Source organism: Xiphophorus hellerii, chromosome 23 (assembly GCF_003331165.1).
Source record: "Xiphophorus hellerii strain 12219 chromosome 23, Xiphophorus_hellerii-4.1, whole genome shotgun sequence".
Taxonomy (NCBI): domain Eukaryota; kingdom Metazoa; phylum Chordata; class Actinopteri; order Cyprinodontiformes; family Poeciliidae; genus Xiphophorus; species Xiphophorus hellerii.
The window spans coordinates 22,734,733-22,756,727 of record NC_045694.1 but is presented as its reverse complement, the minus strand read 5'-3'; the positions used below and the strand labels follow the sequence as shown (position 1 = coordinate 22,756,727).

General features: G+C 43.4%; 1 protein-coding gene across 2 annotated transcripts in view; it reads right to left on the bottom strand.

Moving 5' to 3' along the window:
* LOC116714047 (serine/threonine-protein phosphatase 2A 55 kDa regulatory subunit B beta isoform) overlaps nucleotides 1-21,995 on the bottom strand; it is a 55,644-nt gene that overhangs the window by 2,714 nt on the left and 30,935 nt on the right. The window contains exons 1-9 of one of the 2 annotated variants that reach the window (XM_032554351.1): nucleotides 21,013-21,865; nucleotides 12,063-12,160; nucleotides 10,351-10,516; nucleotides 9,407-9,519; nucleotides 6,681-6,858; nucleotides 5,417-5,581; nucleotides 1,898-2,067; nucleotides 1,284-1,375; nucleotides 1,061-1,184 (exon numbers count right to left, since the gene is read on the bottom strand). In XM_032554351.1, coding sequence (XP_032410242.1) covers nucleotides 1,061-1,184; nucleotides 1,284-1,375; nucleotides 1,898-2,067; nucleotides 5,417-5,581; nucleotides 6,681-6,858; nucleotides 9,407-9,519; nucleotides 10,351-10,516; nucleotides 12,063-12,160; nucleotides 21,013-21,082 — 1,176 coding nt within the window. In that variant the 5' untranslated portion in view covers nucleotides 21,083-21,865. Of the gene's footprint in view, nucleotides 1-1,060; nucleotides 1,185-1,283; nucleotides 1,376-1,897; nucleotides 2,068-5,416; nucleotides 5,582-6,680; nucleotides 6,859-9,406; nucleotides 9,520-10,350; nucleotides 10,517-12,062; nucleotides 12,161-21,012; nucleotides 21,866-21,995 lie in introns of those variants that run through there. The other variant, XM_032554350.1, reaches the window with a different exon arrangement.

Below are 21,995 nucleotides of genomic sequence, written 5' to 3'. Positions count from 1 at the left end.
TAATCCCTCTGCACAGTTGAAGCTTTTTCGATAATCCCATTTACTATGTTAGGCGTGTATCAAATATTACTAATTGCTGCAACTGGATATAAATATGTAAAGTCATTTGCCCTGTGTTTTTCAGTGTTGTTTTGTGGCACCAGATCCCTGAATGGTGTACGACCAAGTACCTACAGGTTGTATTTAAAATGATTTTCCCCCTAACTGACTTGTTCTGTTTTTATTTAGAATTGCATACGATATTCTGCATGTCACATTAAAGGCCAACATACTGGGAAAAATTAATTGTCATAGTCTATAAACTTAGCATATTTCAATACACTTAAGATCTGCTGTCTGCAGTGAAACAGATTTATTCCTGCTCTAACTCTAAACTTACAGCCACTTTAATAGGCTTGGCCATCCTTACTCGCCTCCTTCCCTCGAGATTAGACCTGATCGTTCCAAATCTAACCAGTAATGGTGGAAAGCTGAAAGAATATGTACAACGTAGGCCCGGACAACGTGGCCGAAAAACGCGTTGTGATATATGCACTTCATATCAGTCGATATCAATAATGATTCATTAGTTTTTAAATATATGAAATACTGCCGAACTGGTGACATGATCTTTCCTGCTTTATTCATAATTTTCACTCCACGCCATTGTTTTTTTTCTCCTATTTTTAAGCAGTTATGAGGTGAAACCTGGAACTGCTGCTGCGTGAGTTACTCAACAAGTTGTTGCTAGGCTACCAAAGAGTGAGTAAGTTAGTTGATGCCACAAACCTAGCTTAGCGAGAGGTTGAGCGACTGAAGTCTTTCCTCTGCCTACATCTCAATTCTGAATATTCAGTGAATATTGTACATATTGTAGATACTAGTCAGGCATAGTATTTACTGATATTGATCACGGGCCTATTGCGATACATATTATTATTGACTTATTGTCCAGCCCTACTACAACGTAACAATAAGGCTGTAAGAAAAGCTTTAAAGCAGACATTTCGGTTCTGATTTTTAATACATACTCTGCTACAGTAGGTTATACGTTGAGAAAACAAATATGTTTATTTCGCACCTTGCGAGGCTTCAGGATCGCTCGGGGTTTGCTGTTCTCTCTCGAGGCCTCCAGCGTGACGTCCCGCTTGGTGTTCCGGTCGAACATTCGAAAGAAGTTGTTGTAGGAGCCCGTCATTATGACGCTGAAGGGGAAGGGGGGGGAAAGCAAGGCGAGCATTACAAAGATGCATGCATGGATTTGTACCGACCCGTCTCTCTGACGATTGATTGAGACGTCTCACCTGTCCGATCCATTCCAGACGCACTCAAACTTGTCGAAGATGCAGTCGTTCTCGTACAGAGAACAAAGTTTGCCCCGCAGGTAGTCGTGAACCTAAAAAACAAAGTTGGTTACTGCATTGATTTTCAGTAAAAAAAAAACAAAAACAAAAAAAACAACCCTAAGCTCCAGTGCCTTATGCTCTACTTTTAGTAATCCTCCAGGCCTGGTGACCCCTGCTAAGACGTTAGGCAGCAGGTGAAGCCAGAGTTAGAATCCCCTGATGGCCTTATCAATCATGACCTGCTGCAGGATTACTTTCCTACATCAGAGAGGGTGGATCTGACCCCAATGACCACACAGTGGGAGGTTTTACCCTTCGGCTCGCATCGGCACTAGCGCTACCCTCTAATGGATACTTGGTTCAATAAGCCCTTCTGGGGTAATCGCTGAAGATGACAAGGTTACAGCGCGGCAGACTGACAGTGAAACAGTATTACGTTGACTGATTAGCTTGAGATCAATACGATTTGATTTGATCTGGGCCAAGATGGAACTTCCTAACTTCCCCAGCTGAGATTAGGTTTTTTTTTTCTTTTTCTTTTAGACCGACGATGGAGACAACAGATACATTACCTGGTAGGTTTCGAGTGGTTTGTTCTCCATCTGGAGGTCCCACACCTTGACAGTGAGGTAGTCCCTTGTCATCAAGTAGCGCCCGTTGTGGCTGAACTTTACGTCGGAGATGGATGAGATGATTTCTGAGAAAAAGGACCGCGTCGACGGATCCTCCGGCTCTTCGAAGTCTACGTAGGACGGAGAAGAAAAAAAAATTAAATTTTGTTACTGCAGAGAAACGCAGGGCTTTGGATCGCAGAAGGGTTGCAGCTGCATCTCTTTGCAGAATTACTCGGGGAGATAATGGCAGGTCAGCGCGGTGGGCAAATATTGGTTATGATTCATATTGACTCTGGCAGCTGCTGATCCATGTGCGGGCCAGCACACCGGGGATGAGAGCCAGGCATTCCATCGTTAGCTGTCAAGTCAATGCATCTCCCCACTCTTCCTTCCTTCCTCCCTACCCACCCCATCTCATCTTTATTTCTGTAAAAAAAAAAAAAAGCCCCCTCCGCCGTCAAGCCCGCTCCTCAGCTGAGGCCTGGAGGATCAGCCTGTGATGTGTCAGTGGGGAGTCTAACTAGCGCCGCAGCGTCAGAGATGAAAAAATGAAGGGGAATGAGGAAGGGATAAGAAAAACAAATCAATGTCAAAGTACCGGCCACATATGAGCCCCGTTGGGTTTCTGTGTGCGTATATGTGCCGGTGGAAGGGGTGTTTGGGAATAAGTGGAAGCGTGTATGTATATGTGCATGTGTGTGTGTGTGCGTGTGTGTGTGTGTGTTAGACCCTGCCCTCCCGCTCCAGGGGTGTATAATGGGGTCTCCTGGGAGTCAACAGGGGAGGGCAGAGGGTTTGTTTGGTCCCTCTTGCTCTGTCCTTGGGGCATTTGACAATCCCCTTCTAAATCCTCTAACCATCCCTCACCCATCCATCCATCCCGGCTGCAACGCTGATTGATACCAGAAGTCTCACGGATTTACGGGTTTGGAGGGAGATGCAGAATAATTCTGGGGCGCAGTCAAGCCTGTCTGCTCGCTTTATGAAATCGTACCTTCATACCCATTGATTTTATTAATTTATTTGAAACATTTTGTCACTTTTCAACCTCCAGCCTTGGATTAGTATTATTTTATATTATTTTATATTATAATGGATTATATTATAATGGATTAGTATTATTATTATTGTGAGTTTATTTAATAGAAAAACAGCATTACAGTATTATTTGTGATGTGGAAGATAAAGAATAAAACATAATAGAATTTTAGTCTTCAAATCAAGATTATACGTTCAAACATGGCTTATAGTGTGACATTTTTCATTATATTTGACTTTATTCTGCTGTCTCTTATGTTTTATCCAGTTTTGTTCCTTTTGTTTAACTGATTTTTTCTTTTTTTTTCTTATTTCACTGTAGAGCACTTTGGTTAACCTTATGGCTATAGTAAAGGGCTATACAAACAAATGTATTATTACTATTAATTATTATTTATTATTCAATCATGTTTCACAAATAAAAAACATGCTTTATTATTATGTCTCTATTATCCTGATACCGCAACAGAAATGCGAGTACAGCCCACCTGCATGCAAACTTTCAGGTCGGTGAAGGGAACCAGAGAAATACATACAACTCGCGGAGACTTTGGAGGAGCAGCAGAAATATCCAGCTCAGGTGGGAGAACCAATCAGCAGCATAACCATTAGTAGAGTATTGTACAAATAAATAAATATTAAAAAAACCCATAAGATGTCCTGCTGGTAGTTTGCCACAAGCCATTTAGGGAACGCAGAAAACACCTGGTCAGATAACCAAACTGAAAGTTTCTGACCTGTAAACAAAGCTCATGTTTTTCATGCATCACCCAGAAAGACTAAAGCTGATGGTGGGAGAGATGAACGGAGCAAAGTACAGAGATAGCGTTGTGGTATTTAGCTTCTATGCTCCTCAGCTCTGGAACAATCCACCTGAAAACCTGAAAGATGTGCGGAAAGTCTTTGACTTCAGGACTTTTTGCCTGATCAGTAATTAGTTATTGAAGCATGAATCGGAGGATTTTAACTTGGATTCATATTTAAAATTGCACTTCTATTAAAATTTGTAATGTTGGCCTTTTAATTTTCACACAATGCCTATATGTGTTTGACCTATTCAGCTGTGTCTTTAAACAAAAATGGAAAGGGTTTTGGCTGTCTTTTGTTGTCTCTCCTTCACCTTCGTGCAGTGAGATAGTGAACATTAATATTTCCAACCTTACAACAAGGCCCTTCTTCTTCTTCTTCTTCTTCTTCTTCTTCTTCTTCTCTATTTTGTCTCCCATCAAGTCTCCAAAAACCCTCCAGAATCTTTTTCTTTTCTCATAGAGGAGCCTCCGATGCTCATGTGATATTCAACAGGCCGCGTTAACACACAGTCCAGTGGATTCATCAATATGTCCGAGGAAACGAGTGACATTATCGAGCAACAAGGTGTGTCCATGAGGGACTAATGCAATTGCTCTTATGACATTGATTTCCCAGCGTAAATGTCAATGTATTCATTATTCATCTGAGCCAAGTGTTTGCATGTGATGTTAAGGCTTAGAGAAGGACGCCCATTGTTCGAGTCACGCTTGAAGATTTATTGATGGTTTATCAATTGTGCCATATTGATCATCTGTGTGTCACTTCTACATTAAAACAGACCGGTTCAGGGGGAAATGAATGCATCATTCTGTGGCGTATCAGGATTATTATTATTATTATTATTTTTTATTTCAGCTTGATGTGAGCCATTTTATACTTAGTCAAAATTAATTTTCCAGTTCTGTCAGGTAATAACGTAACCATTCATACAATTTATACACACTCTTGAGTGTACTTTTTTTTTTTTTTAAGAAGAATTCAAGGTTACTTTAAAGTAAGGAATACACTAAATAGGACAAGATATATCCAGCTCTGTTATAAATTAAACCTCATGGTTAATCCACCAAATCTACCTGGGTTAAAACATTAGTATTGTTGTTTCTAAATGAATGTAAACTTGTTTCCTTTACATTATCTGAGGTCTGAAAGCACTGCATCTCTTTTGTTGTTTTGACCATTTCTCCTTTTCTGTAAATAAATGCAAAATTTTTGCTTGGAATTTCGGAGACATGTTGTCTGTATTTCGTAGAATAAAAGAACAATGTTCATTTTACTCAAACGTTTACTTATAAAAAGTAAAATTAGAGAAACTGATCATTTTAAGCGGCCTCTTAATTTTTATTTTCCAGAGCTGTATATATTGTTTTAAAATGACCAGCAGGTGGTAATCACAAACGTTCACAGGAGCGTGTTTGAGAACCTTTCAAAGCAACAATAAGAATGTAAAAAAATGAAATACAGAAAGAAAGAAAAAGGTTTTAGGATTGGTCTGTCTGATGGTATCCACAAACACGAGTGCAGGCTGTGTGCATCCTGTCAAAGAAAATCTATAAGAGATCTTAGATGCATTAGCCAGACCTTGTCCTATTCTGTGACCACCTAATGATTTTTTCCTTCTCATATACTCACATTTGCAGTGCTTGTCGCAGAGCGCCGCCTGCCTCATGTCACAGAGGCGTATGGAGCCCTTGCTGCTGCTGTAGGCGAAGGTGTGACACTGCTGGGGATGAAACTCGGCCGAGGTGATGACCTCCGTCAGCTCCTCCATGTTGGCTGGCTTGATGTCTACGATGTCTGAGAGACGCAGGCTTAAGGAAAGACGTCTGGAAAATGAGCACAGATCTTATCCGGAACACAATTTGTAGTATTATTATAAAGTACAGGACTGAAAGCAGTTTGCCATATTCTCTGTCAAATTTCAAATAAGCTGTTTTATGCTTATTTCTAAAATGCTGCAGTGCATGGCTGATGCAGGCTTGATGCAAAAAAAAATAAAAAATAAAAAATCTTCGTGTGGATTGCAGGACGGACACAGGTGCTGGAAGGGAAGCATACATTTTTCTGTCTTTTCTTTTTTTTTTTTACAAAAGGAATATGTAAAAAGTGTGGCGTTCATTTGTCTTTTTTTTTCTGATGAAATAAGACTTTTTAATCTTCGTGCATCACTTCATCTATGAAGAACTGGTTTAGATCTGGGTGCAAAAATTACCAGAAGACAAGTTCCAGATCTGATTAGTGGAATCGTGCATATAACAGCCCAAGTCCAAACTAATGACTTTTCATGACTGTGTCAGAAGTAAAAACTAGAGACGTCTTTTAGATTTTAAAGAGACAGGTCACATTATTGACATGCTCAATGACACAAACTCAACCTATAGCTATTCACACAAGTCCCAGAAAATAATGACTTTTATGTCCTGCTTTGTATTGCAAAAAAAAAAAAAAAGACACTGAACAGTCAGATTTTAAACTTGCTGAATGTGGGTCTGCCTCTGTCTGAGAGCCTTTAGAGCCATATCAGTTCAAAACACAGCAGAAAACCAACGTATGCAAAATCACGTTGCTTCATTCAATCCTAGGCAGACCCATCGCTACTTCAGTAACACAATGTGAAGCTCCACAGTGGCCGAAACCTTCCCTCCTATGTGCAAATTACATAGCAGAGTGCTTAAATCTCCTTTCCAAACTGGTCAAAATCTTGTGGTACAGCTATTTAATTAGTCGCATATAGTCCAGAAAACCTGAGCTCATCAGCAGCATTCTAAAAATACTTACAATTATAGAACCTCATGTAGTAAAAACAGAACTCATGTTTTCATATTTGCGTAAAGTCCTAACTGTGTTTATTTGCGATGAAGCTTAGAGAAGGCCAGAGCGGATTTTCAAAGGATACTGAAGCTGCGGTCGGTGATCTCCAGGTTCCACAGGTTCACCCGGAGGTCATCGGTGGAGATGAAGGTCTGCAGGTCGGAGTTGACGGAGATGGAGTTGATATGGTATGTGTGGGCGTTGCTGAAGACACGCCTGGCTGTCGCCTCCACCATCAAATCCATTGGCTGCAGCACGGGCACCTGGGGGTGGAGGAAAAAAAACAACAAAAAAAACATCAAGAAAGGCAGAAAAAACTGCAAGAAAAAGAATCATCTTTGATGCGTGCGGTTAAATTCATGAATTATTCTGTTTGATTTCAACATTGTCTCCAAGAGACATCCTCAGATATGTATCTTTGTGAATGGATTAGCCTGTGCGCTGGAGACGACGATCTTACATTTATCCCACAAATGGTAAAGAGACAGAGGTGAGAAGTGAGCCGTTTGGAGTGCTGGCTCAGGCAGATTGTGACGCTGCACGGTAACTCATTGATCATGCCTCAGTTTCTCAACACCTCCGAACTGCTGAAGAAGTCGGTCTTGCTCTCTGTTTCATGTGTTTGTGTCAGAGAAATTGGAGGAAAAGCGATGAAGGTGGCAAAAGAGAGAGAGAGCCTGAGGGCATCGCAAGGTCCTGCTGAGGAATGATAACCAAAGTCTACAGAATTAGGACCGCCAAACATGCAAGTACACCAACACACACACACACACACACACACACGCCCACACACACAGTGTGTACAGAGCTGCAAGGGCTTCAAAGATGCCCAGCAACCAGCCTGCACGCAGCCCCCCGTTGGCCAGATAAAACCCAGACAAAGACAGGGAAGACGGGAGGGAGCCAGGAGAACAAATCGGCCGCTTCTTCCCCGATTGTTTTTTTTTTTTGTCCGCTGCTGGCACTGATTAAAAGACACGGCAGCTCAGCAGGCCGCTGTATCTCCACGGGTGTCACTTCCCTTCCATGTCTTTCACTGGCTGCCCAGAGAGACGTGCGCCTCATTAACCCGGAACACGGGCCGTCAACGGTCCTCAACCTGCCTCATCGTCTCGGCAGATTTCTTCCAAACAGAATATCCTGGTTTAAATTAAAAAACACTCTCAAACACGTGTTTTATTTAAATGACATTTTATCAAAACGCCTCCATGTAGGGAAACGCCCTCCCTCTCCCTCAGCTTCCCGCTTCAGCCCGGATTTCACAGCGTCCAAACAGGATTGCCACAGTCAAGCGGCCCGTCCTCCAGGCAGCTATGACGATCCCCCCGGCCAGCCAGACAAAGGAGGGACAGACATGCTAGACTCAGCACTAATCTGCAATGGCAGACAGGCCATAGTACAGCGTACACACAGTCAGCTTGTGTGAAAAGTGAAACTGGTCGGAGGAGCAATAAAAATAATCGAGAGGGCGATAGGTCGTTCTCACGTTCCACTGCCAACCGTAGCTTAAAACGACTCAAATCCAACAGGCCTTTTCACTTGTTAGAAGTGAAAGTGATAATCTGATATTATACAGATTAAAACATGACGCAAAAGCAACGGTATTCCCACCTGACTCATAGCGTCAGTAACACTATCCCACCGGAACAGTACAATAACCAAGTGTCTGAATGATATCAGATGTTTTGGTACAGTGTGACTCACTGCGTAGTAAGTCAGGAAAAAAAACAGTGTCCTGTCGCTGCATTTAAATGCAAAATATGATGCATTCCTAATCCTAACCAAGTTGTGGTGAAGCTGAGCTGAAATGTTCTCGTAATGTCCAGGAATAATGAAGCATGCCTTGTGGATTATTTAACTGGAGATGTATTCAGTGAGGTAAAGAAAACCTTGGGGACATCACTCAATGTACATGAACTCAAAGTTCTACAAGCGCTGCACTTATGAGAAGTCACTGTTTCTAACTAAAAGCTAAATTCTACAAAGTTTAAGAGTTTTTTTTTGACAAAAGCACACTTGTGAAGTCAGACACTGTCAATGTCTGATTCGCTGTCTCCTCTCTAATTCAGCCTGAGGAGGAGCTGTTCAGTGGCGCTCAAAGCTTTCGCAACCTCAGTGCATTCATTATCACCGTTACAAACGTTATCCTAATTATCTTAATGAGCTGTTTTGAATTCAGTTACATTTTTCTTCACATTACATATTTTAAAACTGTGACGGATGACAAAAAGGGCTTTCGGTAACACTTTATTTGACGGCGTGTGCATAAGACTGACATGATGCTGACATAAACATAACATTTCACTTTTAATGGACGTCTGATGCAAGACTTAGTACAACTTTGTATTAAAAGTGTTATTATTTACCGAATGCTAACAGTAATGACAATGCATTCATTATGCACACCTCTTCAATTAAAGTGTTTTTTTTTTAAGTAGCAGTAAAATTATAGCTCATAATTTCTTGCGTCATCATTAAAATATCCCTTAGAAGCAGAACTTTGGTGATTGCTGCTTTCAAGCATTTAGCTTGTGCTTTCTTTTGTTCCAGTAAAGATTACACTGAGGATGTGATTGTTTGCCTTTAGTACAGATGTTGATCAAATCTTCTATAGCATGGAAATATGTTCTCTATGATAATTACACAAGAGGGATTTTGGACAAACTCCTTCAGTCTTTGTTAAAGTTTCTTCTTTTTCTCTGAATTGATATCATGTGTGTGAAATTTTACGTTGGCCGGACAACGCCGCTGCACAAAAAGCGACAGACTTCTGACGCGGCTGGGGCCCGGCAGCTTCCTGCGACCTCTCACCCGCAGCGTGGTGATGGTGGACGGGTCCCGGAACCGTCCGTCCTCATCCTTCAGGTTGTATCCTTCCGGACGCTTGTCCCGTTCGCTTATCTTCCACAGCTTCACGGTCTTGTCTGGGGGTGGAAACGGCACAAAGAAATAAATAAACAAATAAAGACACAGGATACGTTCAGACTGAGGTTCACAACAGCAAATCTCCCCTCCAACTTGTTTGCAGGGAGGAGGAGAGCGGGTAGGGCAGCCAATCTGGCACGTAGCTGGGCAGCAGCCAGCGCAGATGATGAATGGCGGCTCTTGTGAGTGCGTGTGTACATTCTATCACCAATATCCATCTAGGAGTTGACTTCATTTCACTGCCACGCCATGATACACCCCCTCTGAGAAAGCCATCTGGGTGCTTTTCAATCTTACTTCACGTAAACACCAGTTACGTCTCATCTTCTCGGTCTACTGAAGTGGATGGCAGCGCCAGTCGGGCTGTTTTTTTCTTCCCTCTTTTAATTTCCACTGTGTACGTTGGTGTCAGAACATGGAGGCCATCGCCACAGGACCCTCCACCATCTGCTCCAGCCACTGCTAGAACTCCTGTAGCAGCCATGCATGAACCCCACAATCTGCAAGACGTCTCCGTGTTTCATGTCTGTATGAGCTAGTGAGCGTGTGTGCTTTCATTGGCAGGCGTGTGTGGGTGTGTGTGTGGATGTGTGTTTCTGCAGCAGCAGCCATGCATGAAGTCCTTAATTTTAAACTCTTCTGCTGGTGGCACCTGCTCAGCCAAGCGCAGCAGCCTTGCAGATAACCAAAACAGGCATTTCTGTTTGATACTAACATCTCAGTTTACACCAACTTTAAACGAATCCCGCAGAGTTAGCATTTACATAAACATAATTTGACGAACGACTACAGAACGCCCTCGTAGACCACGCAGAGAGACTTGAACTGACCGTTGGTGGAGAGCAGGAAGTACGCTGCGTTCTGCTGAGGCAGCCATTTGATCTTGTTGATCTTCTCCTCGATCTCCAGACTCTTCAGGTAGTCGAACTCAGGCTCGTGACTCTGGAATGTGCTGTAAACATTGTACTCGCCTCGGCGATGGGGTTGCGTCTTACTCTGTGGAGGAAGGTGAAGAAGGATCGATTGACGCGATGAAGCAAAAAAATTTGACCCGATATTTCAGAATCGGAGTGGATGCAGAGTCGTGTGATCACTCATGGAAAACAGGGCAAGCCTGAAAAAGCCTTTTCTGTCCTACCATCACAGACAAAAATATTGCATGTTGACTTGAAATGGAGCTGATGACATTACGGATAATTTGAACTCTCCATAAATAATAAGTCCAATCATTAATTCAGAGTTTCTGAGCCACCTTTCTCAACTTCCCACACCAGAACCATCACTGCTGCAGGACCCGAAAGTCTTACTGTGTGGCCCAAAATCAGGCATTCATTCACTCACAGAACTAATTCAACTTTTGGAAGTGTCTGATTCCCTATCTCCCATTTTATAACTGAACTTATGCGGAATGTAGCCCTACAGTGGTAGGTGTTAAGGGGAACCCTCACTTCGGATTTGGAACTGAGCGACATCTAAAGAAGTCTGTTCGTTGGAGGAAAAACAAAATACTAGCGAGACATCACAAAGTTTTTGAGCTGAAAATGTTTATTACAACTGCTTCCTAGAGGGCGATCAGTGAAAAATGTTTTGATTTGGTTAGATAAAACTTGTCGCTGGCTCTGTTTTTCCCTTTGTGAGTCCGGAAACTCAGCAGCTTTGAAGGGAAAAGAGTCGTCATGGGGGCCCAATGAGCCAATCAGATGCAGACTTGGAAAAATGCGTGGCCTCAGTCAATCAGCATGAAAAATGGATTCTTATTTCTTTGCTGGGATGACTCAATGATAATAGCTGCTACATCCTTTCACGCCTCTCTATTTCAGTGTATAGTGCATGTTTTGTGTTTACAAGGTTTTATGAACCAAGTTTAATGTAAAGCGGTCGGTACAATTTCGGGGATAAGTAATTTTTGGTTAATTAACCATTCTAAAAATGTTATTATTGCATTGAATACAAAAATGCAAACTATAGTTTTCTGAGTTTCTAGAATGAGCAAAACATTATTCATATATGAGAAGAGGATGATGCGAACAAACAATGAAAAATATTCATTGTGCATAACTGTTTGTGATCAAGAGTCCATTTATGTGGGATAAAAGGTTGTTTCAGCTAAATCGAAAGGGTCCATCTAGGTTGGGTTTTTTTTTAAGGAACTTGAAAATACTTAAAGTTAAGTAGTTCCTTTGTGTGAAAATTTGGATTTGGTGTGTTCATGGTTACTACACACTCCACAAACTGAAAATGCTCTGTCATGGGAAACGGAGTGGTCAAATAAACAATTAAAGCTTAATGTAACTAATTGTGGTATTAGATTAAGCTACTCCTGCTGTGCTACTAAATCTTTTTATTGCTTTTTTATACTCTTTTCAATAAGTGTTAATACGTGCAGAGAGGGCTGCATCCCCTGACAAACAGCAAAGCGTTTCTTTTCATATTTGAACACCAAACCAAAAACAAACAATCCAGCTACGTCGTTATGAGTCTGTCAAACGCTTTCAGCAGAAAAGGGCAGCACAATTAGCATTGAATTGTTGGCATTTCCTACCTCCTGCTCCCTCTGGAAGACAACCACTCTTCCTCCTTTATCCCCGGTGGCCAACAGCTCCCCCGTTGAGTTAAACTCCACCGTTGAGATAATGTCAGCTGGAACACAGGAAGCAGAGCAGAGCGAGGGAGGAAATGTCAGCGTGGACAGGAGCAACCAGACATGCAGAAAGAGAGAGAGGGAGAGAGAGAAAAAAAAGGCCTACAGGGGAGATCTAGAAGAGGGATTTCTAGAATACATTTCAGGAGAAAATTGGGAGAAGGGGATTCTTGTGACCAACCCACAAAGGACTATTTAGCACAGAAACCCAGTTTGGTGGAAAATAGGTTAGGAGAAACCAGTGCGTGAGTCACCGCTTGACAATTCAGGCTCTTGTCTGGCTAAACTGCAACAATCTGTGTCAATATTTTTTTCAACTGTAGTCCCGCTCTTTGCTCTTTCCTTGTCGCTACAACTGACTGGGACTCCACGCTGTCCAGTAACTGATCCAAGCCTGTTTCAGATCCCTGTGTGCTTTTGCATACCTGCGGTTTTCCCCAAAAAGTAAATAACAGACACCTTACCCTTGAGGTAACGTCTCCTCTCCTCCTCGCTGACATACAGCTGCCTGGATTTAGGCAGAGGCTAATGGTGACTGTAATTATTACCCAGCCCCAGGCTAGGCTAAAAAGGCAGAGCATTGTGTCTGTGTCTCTCTGAAATACACACACTGACCCCCCCCCCTCCCCCACACACACACACACACACCCAAACACACCCCCCCACACACACACACTACTGTCAAGGTAGCCCTTCAGTTTAGCAGTAACAATAATATTAGACGGAAAATGAGAGCATTTGTTGTTTCGCACCCCCTCCCTGCGGCCTCTGTGGACCTGCTGCTGGTGGAGCGCCGAGTGCAGAGAGAGAGAGAAAGAGAGGGGGGATGTTTCCATGGCGACCGTTTCCATCACTAGCGGCAGAGTGCACGCGAGTGTGTCTGTGCCAATAGCTCTCAGACTTAGTTGCTGATGCTAGCTGTAATTCAGCAGACACACAGAGAAAGAGGAAAGTGCTGCAATGGAGTGAAAAAGCTGCCTGCATGTCTGGGGGAGTGAGGGCGACTCACTGCAGCACACGGCTTCAGACAATAGAGTCCCTGTAGTCAGGCTCATCTCTGCATGCATGCCGAAAAGGACTGGAAGTGTCGGGGCTTTTGCGCCGATGCGTGAGCGTACGAGCCCTCCTCGTTTCCGTTAATTGGTAGAGAGAGACATTCGCAGACGAGACCAGAGGGATCCTCATGATCCTGTGTTGATAATGCCATGAGGAGGAGGCTGCTGCTGAGCATATTTGATTAGAGATGCTACTGAGCCTTTTACACGGCAGGCAAATTCTGACCTAATTACAAACTGGGTTAAAATCAAAGGGAAAAAAAATGTATTGTCACATCATGTAATCTTGACTGTTTTAGACAACAATTCTCAATGCCACCAAATGAATTTACGATATTGATTATCACAGTTTTAAAACTACAATCATTTTTATTGCTATAGTAGCCATTTTTAGTTAAAATATTCAAAAACAAATGTTGCCATATTGATCTTGATAGAATCACACATATATAAAAATCTGATATGAGTTAGTAAGCAAGGCTATCTGCTCAGGTGGCACCTGTAGTCAGCAGCTTCACAGACATAGAGCTTGACGTAGCTTAACAATCATAGTCAGACCCGAAACAGTTACCTTAAAAATTGAAACGGTTATGAATTAAAACCTGGAAGAGTTAAAATACTGAAAGAGACCACAGAAACGATTGACGCATACACGCTTTCAACCAGCATGTTAGACAAACAAAAGTAGATTTTTGTTTTGCAGGTGTTTTGTTTACGTAACAAGAATTAGCAATGAATTTTCAGATTTTTCTTTGAACGTTTTCTGCATATAAAAGGAAGTCATGATGTTTTTACTCCAGATTATTACACCATGAGTGTAATAATTTCAATAATCTCAAATACACCCATGCACACTCTTAGCATTTCAATAGATAAAAGTGATGTGGTTGAAGTTTACACACCGTGGCTGTCTGTGTTTTTAGTGGCTGGAAATATTTCCAAATGGCCACATTAATGTGCAGGATACACGTGGAAAGCTACTTCCAGTTTGCTGGCCTGCAGTGTGCAGCAATATGTGGGGCAATGCTGAGTCAATCCATCCTTTAAGCAGCATATGAAAACTCTGGCCATCAGGAGACATTCTCTGGTATTTTACTAAAGGGATTTTAAGCTGTAGGAACTTATGGGGGGGAGAGTTTCTCTTTTTGAAACCACAACCTCTCAAATCACTTTTCCTCCCAAGAAAAAAAGAGGCATTTTTTTAAATTAATGCATATTTCAGTGTAGTTCTACATACTGCTATATTTTTTGTTTTCCTTGATCCCTCTTAACTGTCTCTCCTCTAGCTCATCATCATCACATTAACCCACTGAGAGGAAACAGTAACTGATGGATGCCATTTAACCGGTTTACACACGGGTACGTCCTTCAATCATTTCCCTGGCAGCGAGGCGGAAACTCACGGCAGCGTTATAGATAGATGAGTTTGTCTGCATGCAAATGACTCCACATGAGGGAAATTAATCTATCCAGCCTGAGACACTGATGGAATTTGGTTTAAATTGGCAGAAATTGAATTTTCTTCTTGGGAAACACAAGGATTGCAGTCGGGATCGTAGAGAAAGACTTCCCCTTCAGCAGGGCCGGCAGGATCGAGATGGACAGGAGAAATCAGCATCCAGGAGGTTCAGTTGATCAAATGTGTACTTACACACTGTCTCTATCTCTCTTACACATCCACACACACACCCACACACACACACGGCTGTATCAGCAGACCATAACCAGATGAAGCCCATAAATCCTGTGGCTAGCCAGGTCTAACAAAGACAGGTCAGCGCTTCTTGATGTTGCAGAGGGGATGCTTGGGATAGCGCACATCCGTCAACAGTAATAATGCAGACAAGGCTTGTCGGCCTTCTGCTGTAATGCGTGTACGTACAACCGAATTAAAAAAAAGAAAGAAAAAAAATCCATCATGGAGCAGATTTCTTTTTGTTTCTGCTCGCCAATCCAATCCGCCTCCCTTCAGCATGTAATACTGACAGCCAGCGATCCGACCAGTGGGGTGGAAACATAGATATGCATTGATTCTGGAATGAAAACAATGCAGGAGGATCCAGAAACATATTGAATGTATTTTATGGACGCCTGGGCACAGCGGATCAGGCATAACAGGAAGGATCCGGTGAAATTAACGACAGGGCCGTTCCCTTTAGATAGCTTGATAACCCTGAGGACTAAAACTGGAGTGACCCGGTTAACCTCAGAACGGGTAATCCTGACTTGGTGGAAAAGCAAATACAAAAAAAAAAAAAAGCAAGCAGAGATTCAATATGTCGACACTGGAAGGTTGTATAAGACATACAAGCCCCCAAAAACCCCTCACAAATGCATGGAAATCTAGCTGCGTAAGCTGCGTGCTGTAATTCAGGATAGAAGGGTAGGGACGTGAGCAACGTGGTGACGTGCTAAGGCTTTGTTAGCATTAGGAAACATGGAGAGGAGAGGATTATATCACTTGTGTTGAGCTGCCTGCGTCAAAGGATAAGACCGGGTGGATAATTCTGGTCTGTTCTCGCACTCTCTTTCCACCTGCCGGCATTGTTCCACCACTGATCATCCATGAAATGAACCACACTCGCTCTTTTCTTCTAGGAACATGCGAACCTCGTGATTTCTGTTCATGTTAGGACATAAAGACCTTTCTTCTGCAGGACTACGGCAGCTGATAATGGCTGCGTTTTTACACCAGCGACAATGGAGATCAATCAGAATTTTGAATAAAGCCCGATGCCTTACCGACCTGGTGCCCAGACATATGATTAGGGCTTTATTAGACACACACAAAGCGGCAGAGCACAATGCAGCTCCCTTCATCTGAAGAGCATGACTCTCTTTGTAGAGATCTGGGGAGAACAAGCTAATTAACCTGGTTTCTCCAGGATCAGCCCTTTGAGACCGATGCTTGGTGTGTGAACACCGTGCCTTTTTCCCCCCTGCATGTTTATGTGCGAGGAAGTTTTGTGCTTGTATCTTTGAGAAAAACCAAGTGATTTTTATTTTTATTTCCCAATCCCATAACGCTCTAGGGAGTAAAAAAAAGACGTGTTTCAGCTCCTCTTCTCACACTTCATTAACACGTCGCCGTGGCACACATCTGACGGCAGACAAAACAACGGACAAGACTGAGCAGAGAAAGTGGTGCCAAGAGTGAAATCGGTTCAGCTTGACTGCTGAATACCGTGAGGCATCATTTGAAATGCTTTTTTATTTGGTATTCTGTCAGAAATTGAAAACAGAGACGAGATTGAGGGTGGGGGCGAGGGGGATGGTAGAGATCCGAGGGTGTGTGGAAATGGGATCAACCACCAAAACAAGAGCAGCTACTCTCTCTTTTTTTCCCCCCTGGTTGCCTTGTTGCAATCTCTTTCATCTTGCTGTTGTGAATCCATGATTCAGACGTCTGCAGCACAGATTGAAACACTGTTTTTATTATTATTTTTTTATTTATTATTAGTAGTATTTTGTTTGGTGACCTTTTCACCAAAACACAATAGGGATTGGGGAGAGATGCAGGAATTAGCTATCAAAACTTACAAATGCATCCCGTCACAAACTCCTGAAAGGTCAAACAACGCCGAGCCTCCGGGCCAACTGTGCGGGGAAACGACTCGAGCACACGGCATCAACTGCTAGCTGTGCAGGAAGCCGTATCACAGTGGAGAAAATGGGGCATTTTTGTCATCATGCTACAGTTGCAACACGACGGGCACTCTTTAATAAATTCTCATTAAAATTTCATAGCGCCCCCGACTTAATAAGAAGCTAATCAGGGCATGAAAGCAGCTGCTGAAGAAAGAGTCCGACTCGCCCCTCCCCATCCCACTCTGCCCCTAACTTCACAGCTTGCCATTGAGCCCCCATCACCTCGCAACGTTAACCCTCACACACACACGTATGAGCGGTGTCTTCCTCACACTGCGAAGCCGAGAAGGCAGGGCTCTGCGGCTTGAGTGTTTCTTAGTGAATAATGGATGGGACCTAAGGGTATGGTGGGCTAAGTCTTTTCATGCCGCGCGGTCCTAAAGTGTGGCCCCGGGCCGTTTGCGTTGGCACGGGCAACAGGGACCCGCTTGGCTCTCATCGGAGGCGGCAATAAAGGTTGTGAGAATACTGCATCAGTATTCTCGGGGCTGAAGAGGTCACGCGCGGGCTTGTACAAGCATTGCATCAAAGGGATGCAAAACAGCAAAATCTGAGAGAAAGAGATGGAAGGTGGAGGAAAGAGGGGGTGGAAGGGAAGGGATCACGTGTCCCCACCGACAGATCTTTAGGTCATTGTTCCGGTGACTAAATTGTAAAGGATCAGAAATCAATATCAGAGCAGACATTATGTAAGGTCTTGCCTCACAGCGGGGTAGCCATTTACATTTTTGAACACACCGTGTTGCTATTTGAAAACGTTATCCATTATATGAAGAGGGGGTATATTAGCTAGAGTGAGTATCTCTCTGAAAGTCTTCAGTTTGCATAAACACAGATTAGTTTTCAATAAAGGGTGAAGTTAATGTCTAGCCACAGCAATTCCAAAACGAAGGCAGATTTTTTTAAACTACCAATGTGTAAGGATTTAGAAAATACTGACCTGTGTTGACCAATTTCCAGTCTCTGGGTTTTGTGCTGCTTTGACCTGCTCTGCCAGCTTGGAGATTCTGAGTTTATTCAATTTTGAACTTTTCTCTGTAATAAAAATATTTAAACTACCATTTTCAATTCCAATGAGCTATAGACAACGCAGATTCCTGCCTTAACTTTCAGTTTTCTAAAATGCTGCCAGTATTTCCAAATCTAGCGTCTCTTGTCTGTGTCTGTGCACACAGTCTTGGCAAATAAAGTTGATTTTGATTCTATGACAAATAGAGGTTGAAAACTCAAGAGGATAAAAAAATCCTGGCAGCGACTGAAATCGCTGAAAGCTGTCTGTTGCCAATTTCACTATTTGCCCCAGAAGAGGGGATTAATTATCATCCTGTGGCACGCAGGTATAAAACAGGCAGATTTGCAAAAGCATGAAATGGCAAAGGAGCAAACTGACCAGCAGCTGCTAAAAATGCCAACATGCCTCTTTAGAAAAAAAGACCTTTCTGTACCTGTTGTACTTCCTCTGTTTTTTCACCAATCACCATACTAATATTGGAAGTAGCTAACTTTGAGTCTTCTCATTCATTAAAAACTTTCACGGTGAAGAGTGTTCTGAGGAGTGCGATCTCAAGGCACTTCGGTATGGGGCGGTTAATGACTGGAAGAGAGATATTGATTTTCAGTTTGCAGGGGGTGGACACGATGAAGATCATCTGATTCTGGTCATCGGCTGATTTCTAGATGCGTCATTCAATTAAAAAACTCTAGATCCAAGCTAGCCTGGACATCATCTTCCTCTGTCTGGGCTTTCTCCCACTGAGCTCGAGTTCTCCGGTTGAGTTTCAACCAGAGAAATGAGTGAACAGAAGGAGAAGTTGTGAACGATGACCTGTAATTTGCCTGTACTTTGGCGATAGCTGGGGAGAAAGTGAACGAAGCCGTTGAGTCCACGTTGAAATATTGAATCAACATTAACAAGCATCTCGTTTGGCTTCACAGTGGGGGGGTGGTTGTTTACACCACGGGCAACTTCCGGTAAGCTTCATAGAGTCGAAATGGGCGTTACACATCATGAACAAACATTAGCAATTGGGTCAAAATTAAAACTCTAGCTGAGGCCACATGTCCAGCAAGCAATCCCTTCTCAGTAACCATGAGTCCAGACCCTTTGAATGAAGCAAAACATAGAGCAAGGAGCTGGTTTTTACCAGGCCACGTTCAAGTCGTAGCTGTTTTTTTCTTCACCTTGCAAGAAAAGTTATTCTGTTTATCCAAGCTGCAGACATTCAGAGAGTGACCTACAGAAAGCAAAGTATTGACCAGAAGCCCTTCCTAAAAAATCATTAGCTATCCTTCTTGACTTGATTCTGTACCCAGCACAGGGTGGCCGACCCGTATTAGTAACCACCAATGGATCCGCTGAGGCGTGGGATTGGTGCTAGACAAGGGTCGGCATGAGTGACATCATTAAAACGTGACATCATTAAAGTGTCCTGCTGTCATGGACTAAGATAGCCTGAGGGTAAACCCGAGCAGCTCTCACCACCCAGTGTGTGGACGTGAGTGTGTGTGGTCTGAAGAGAACGGACCTGAACGGAACATGTGCACTTTGGTGAATTTACGAGCTCAGCCAGTGGACCCGACACTGGCCTGTGTGGTGATCTTTGGCTCTCAGACTGACTTCATGGCACTTAAAAGACGCATACACACAGACGCAGGCGCAGACACACTTGTCCATGATGCATGACGTCTGACAATCAGTCGTAAATAGCAGCCGTAAAAGACAAAAATGACAAAAGTAGATGTGCGAAAGGCACAGATGGGCCTCAGACTAGGCAGACCTTTTCTTCAAGAAGACTCATTTTACAATCTGTGCAACCCTCGTCTCTGTTCCCTTTATCTAAGGCATGCACGACACACGCTGAAAAAGAGCGAGACGGAGTGAAGAAGAAGATTCCCCTCCCGTTTTTCATCCCAGCTCAGACATCAAACAAAGATATCCATCACTCCCACCCCCACTTCGCCTTCTCTCGCTGTGAAGCAGCGACTGTGTTTAGCAGTGACAGGGAATCATCTAATAAGTGCCAAATCTGAGCAAATGATGGGGCTCCCCCCATACATTTGGAAGAAGCGGAGGGAGGTCAGGGGAAACATCTGAGAATGGGAGACGTTTTGCCTTTTTTACGCTCTGACTTTGTCCACCTTCTGGCCTGCAGTGGCACCTGTAACCTGAGCTCAGGGCAAGTGAAGAAGAAGAACCTGCGGTGGCTATGACCCACCCTGCAGCAAAGCACATCCTTAGAAATTCATCTTTCCTGTAAGATTTAGGCCTGTAGGTCATTTGCATAAAGATCCTTATGCATGGCTTCTTTAGGGCTGGTAACATTTTGCATCGAAACAGGTTTCCAGTATGTCGCTTTTCTGGACCTCATGGGAAATTGGCTTTAAAATGGGCCTGATAGCAAATAATGATCCGAAACAGACCACATATATATTCACAGTACGTGTTCTGACACGTTAATGTTTGAGGTATTTCAGGATCACTTAAAGATGGTATGATGGCATATTGCCAGCTAAAATCATGTCACCCCAAATCCTCATGTTTTATAACTATTTTGAAAATGAAAGAATTTGTGAAAACATCAAGCAGCATTGACATTTGTAGAAAGGCGCTTTCTGCAAATGTATTGATGTACATGAATCCATGTACACTAATACCATATGTGTATATTTCTACATGAGAGAGCAAGGAATTGGTCCGTGTTTCACTGTGTTACCATCACATAATTAGGACTCTTTCCATGTAACCAATCTCAACAAGTGAATGAGGAAAGTCCACTTTTTTCCCTGTATTATTTAAACAGCATCACATCCAGATTAGAGGAGCAGCAGTACAGGATGACTTAATCCCCTGTTGCCCAAGATGTCCTAATTCCTCTGGTCATTCTAAAATAGCAGGTGTGACTGGAAGCCACCTCCTCATGTCCAGTTGCAACACAGGCGAGATGGATCTTTATACAACCAGAATTTTACATTCATTTCTCCACCTCGGTTTAAACCGCCGTGGAGTAAAGTGTCTAAATAAGTTCCTTATAACGCCCTTATGCGTGGATTTTCATGTCGCTACAAAGGATTTTTATTTTTAGACTTTTCCCTCCCTCCAGCATGAAATCGGTCCATTATAAAAAAAAGAAAAGAAAGAAAGAAAATACCTTCGGTTGCATAGTTGTGGTCGCGAAGGAAGCTGTTGTTGATTTTCCGGGTGTCACTCTCCTCCTCCATTGATGAATCGGCTGGTTCGAGATCCTAATAGCGGCAGACCTGCTCCCATCCTGCCCGGTACCGTCAGCAGGCGGGCCGAGGGACCAGCGGGGGGCCTGTCATCGTGGCTCCGGATCCCCGGTATACAATCGACACGCACGGATCGAGATCAAATACTACCTGGGATGACGAGAGGGGACGTATGGGATATGTGAGGCTGGTCCTGTCCGCGCCGTATCAATCCAGAGAAGAGAGATCGTGTCGGTGCCAGTTGACGGGTTTTTTGTGTGTGTGTTTTTTTTACAGCCTAATTCGTATTACTGCGCATTTGGTCTTCTGGTTCAAGTATCCAAAAAAGAAAAAAATGTGCTAAAATAGTAGATAGTCACCAGATAACATGCGGAGGTGGTAGAGAGAGAAAAAATGAGAGAAATGTTGCGTCTTTTGCAAGCTTGAACCCGCAGCGGCAGCTCCGTAAATCTCTTCTGAAGGATTTGAGTTTAGGCTAGATTTCCCTCCTCCCTGTGCCAGCGGGGCGGGTGGGATTATGCGTCAACAAGCTCGCTCCGGTGCCTCGGCTTTTCCATGCCAGACTGTCCAGAGTTGCATCCCAGATCACGCAGGGTTCCCACCCCCACCAACCAACAAACACCCTCTGCCTCCCTCTCCACACCTCCCGGCTGCCTCTCCTTCTTCTCGCTGTCATTCATTCATCGGAGCGGACCTGCGCGCAGCTCAGCTGACTCACTGTGGGTTTTTAGCGCAGAGATGGACTGGAGCTGCTGCTGCTGCTGCTGCTGCTGCTACTGCTGCTGCGCTTCATTAGAGCAGGGGCCCCTCCCTGCTGTCTGCCTGGCTCTTTAAATAAAAAAATAAAAACCCACCAGCAGCCGCCACCGTCCGAGAAAGACTTTAAAAACACTTCCACTGGCTG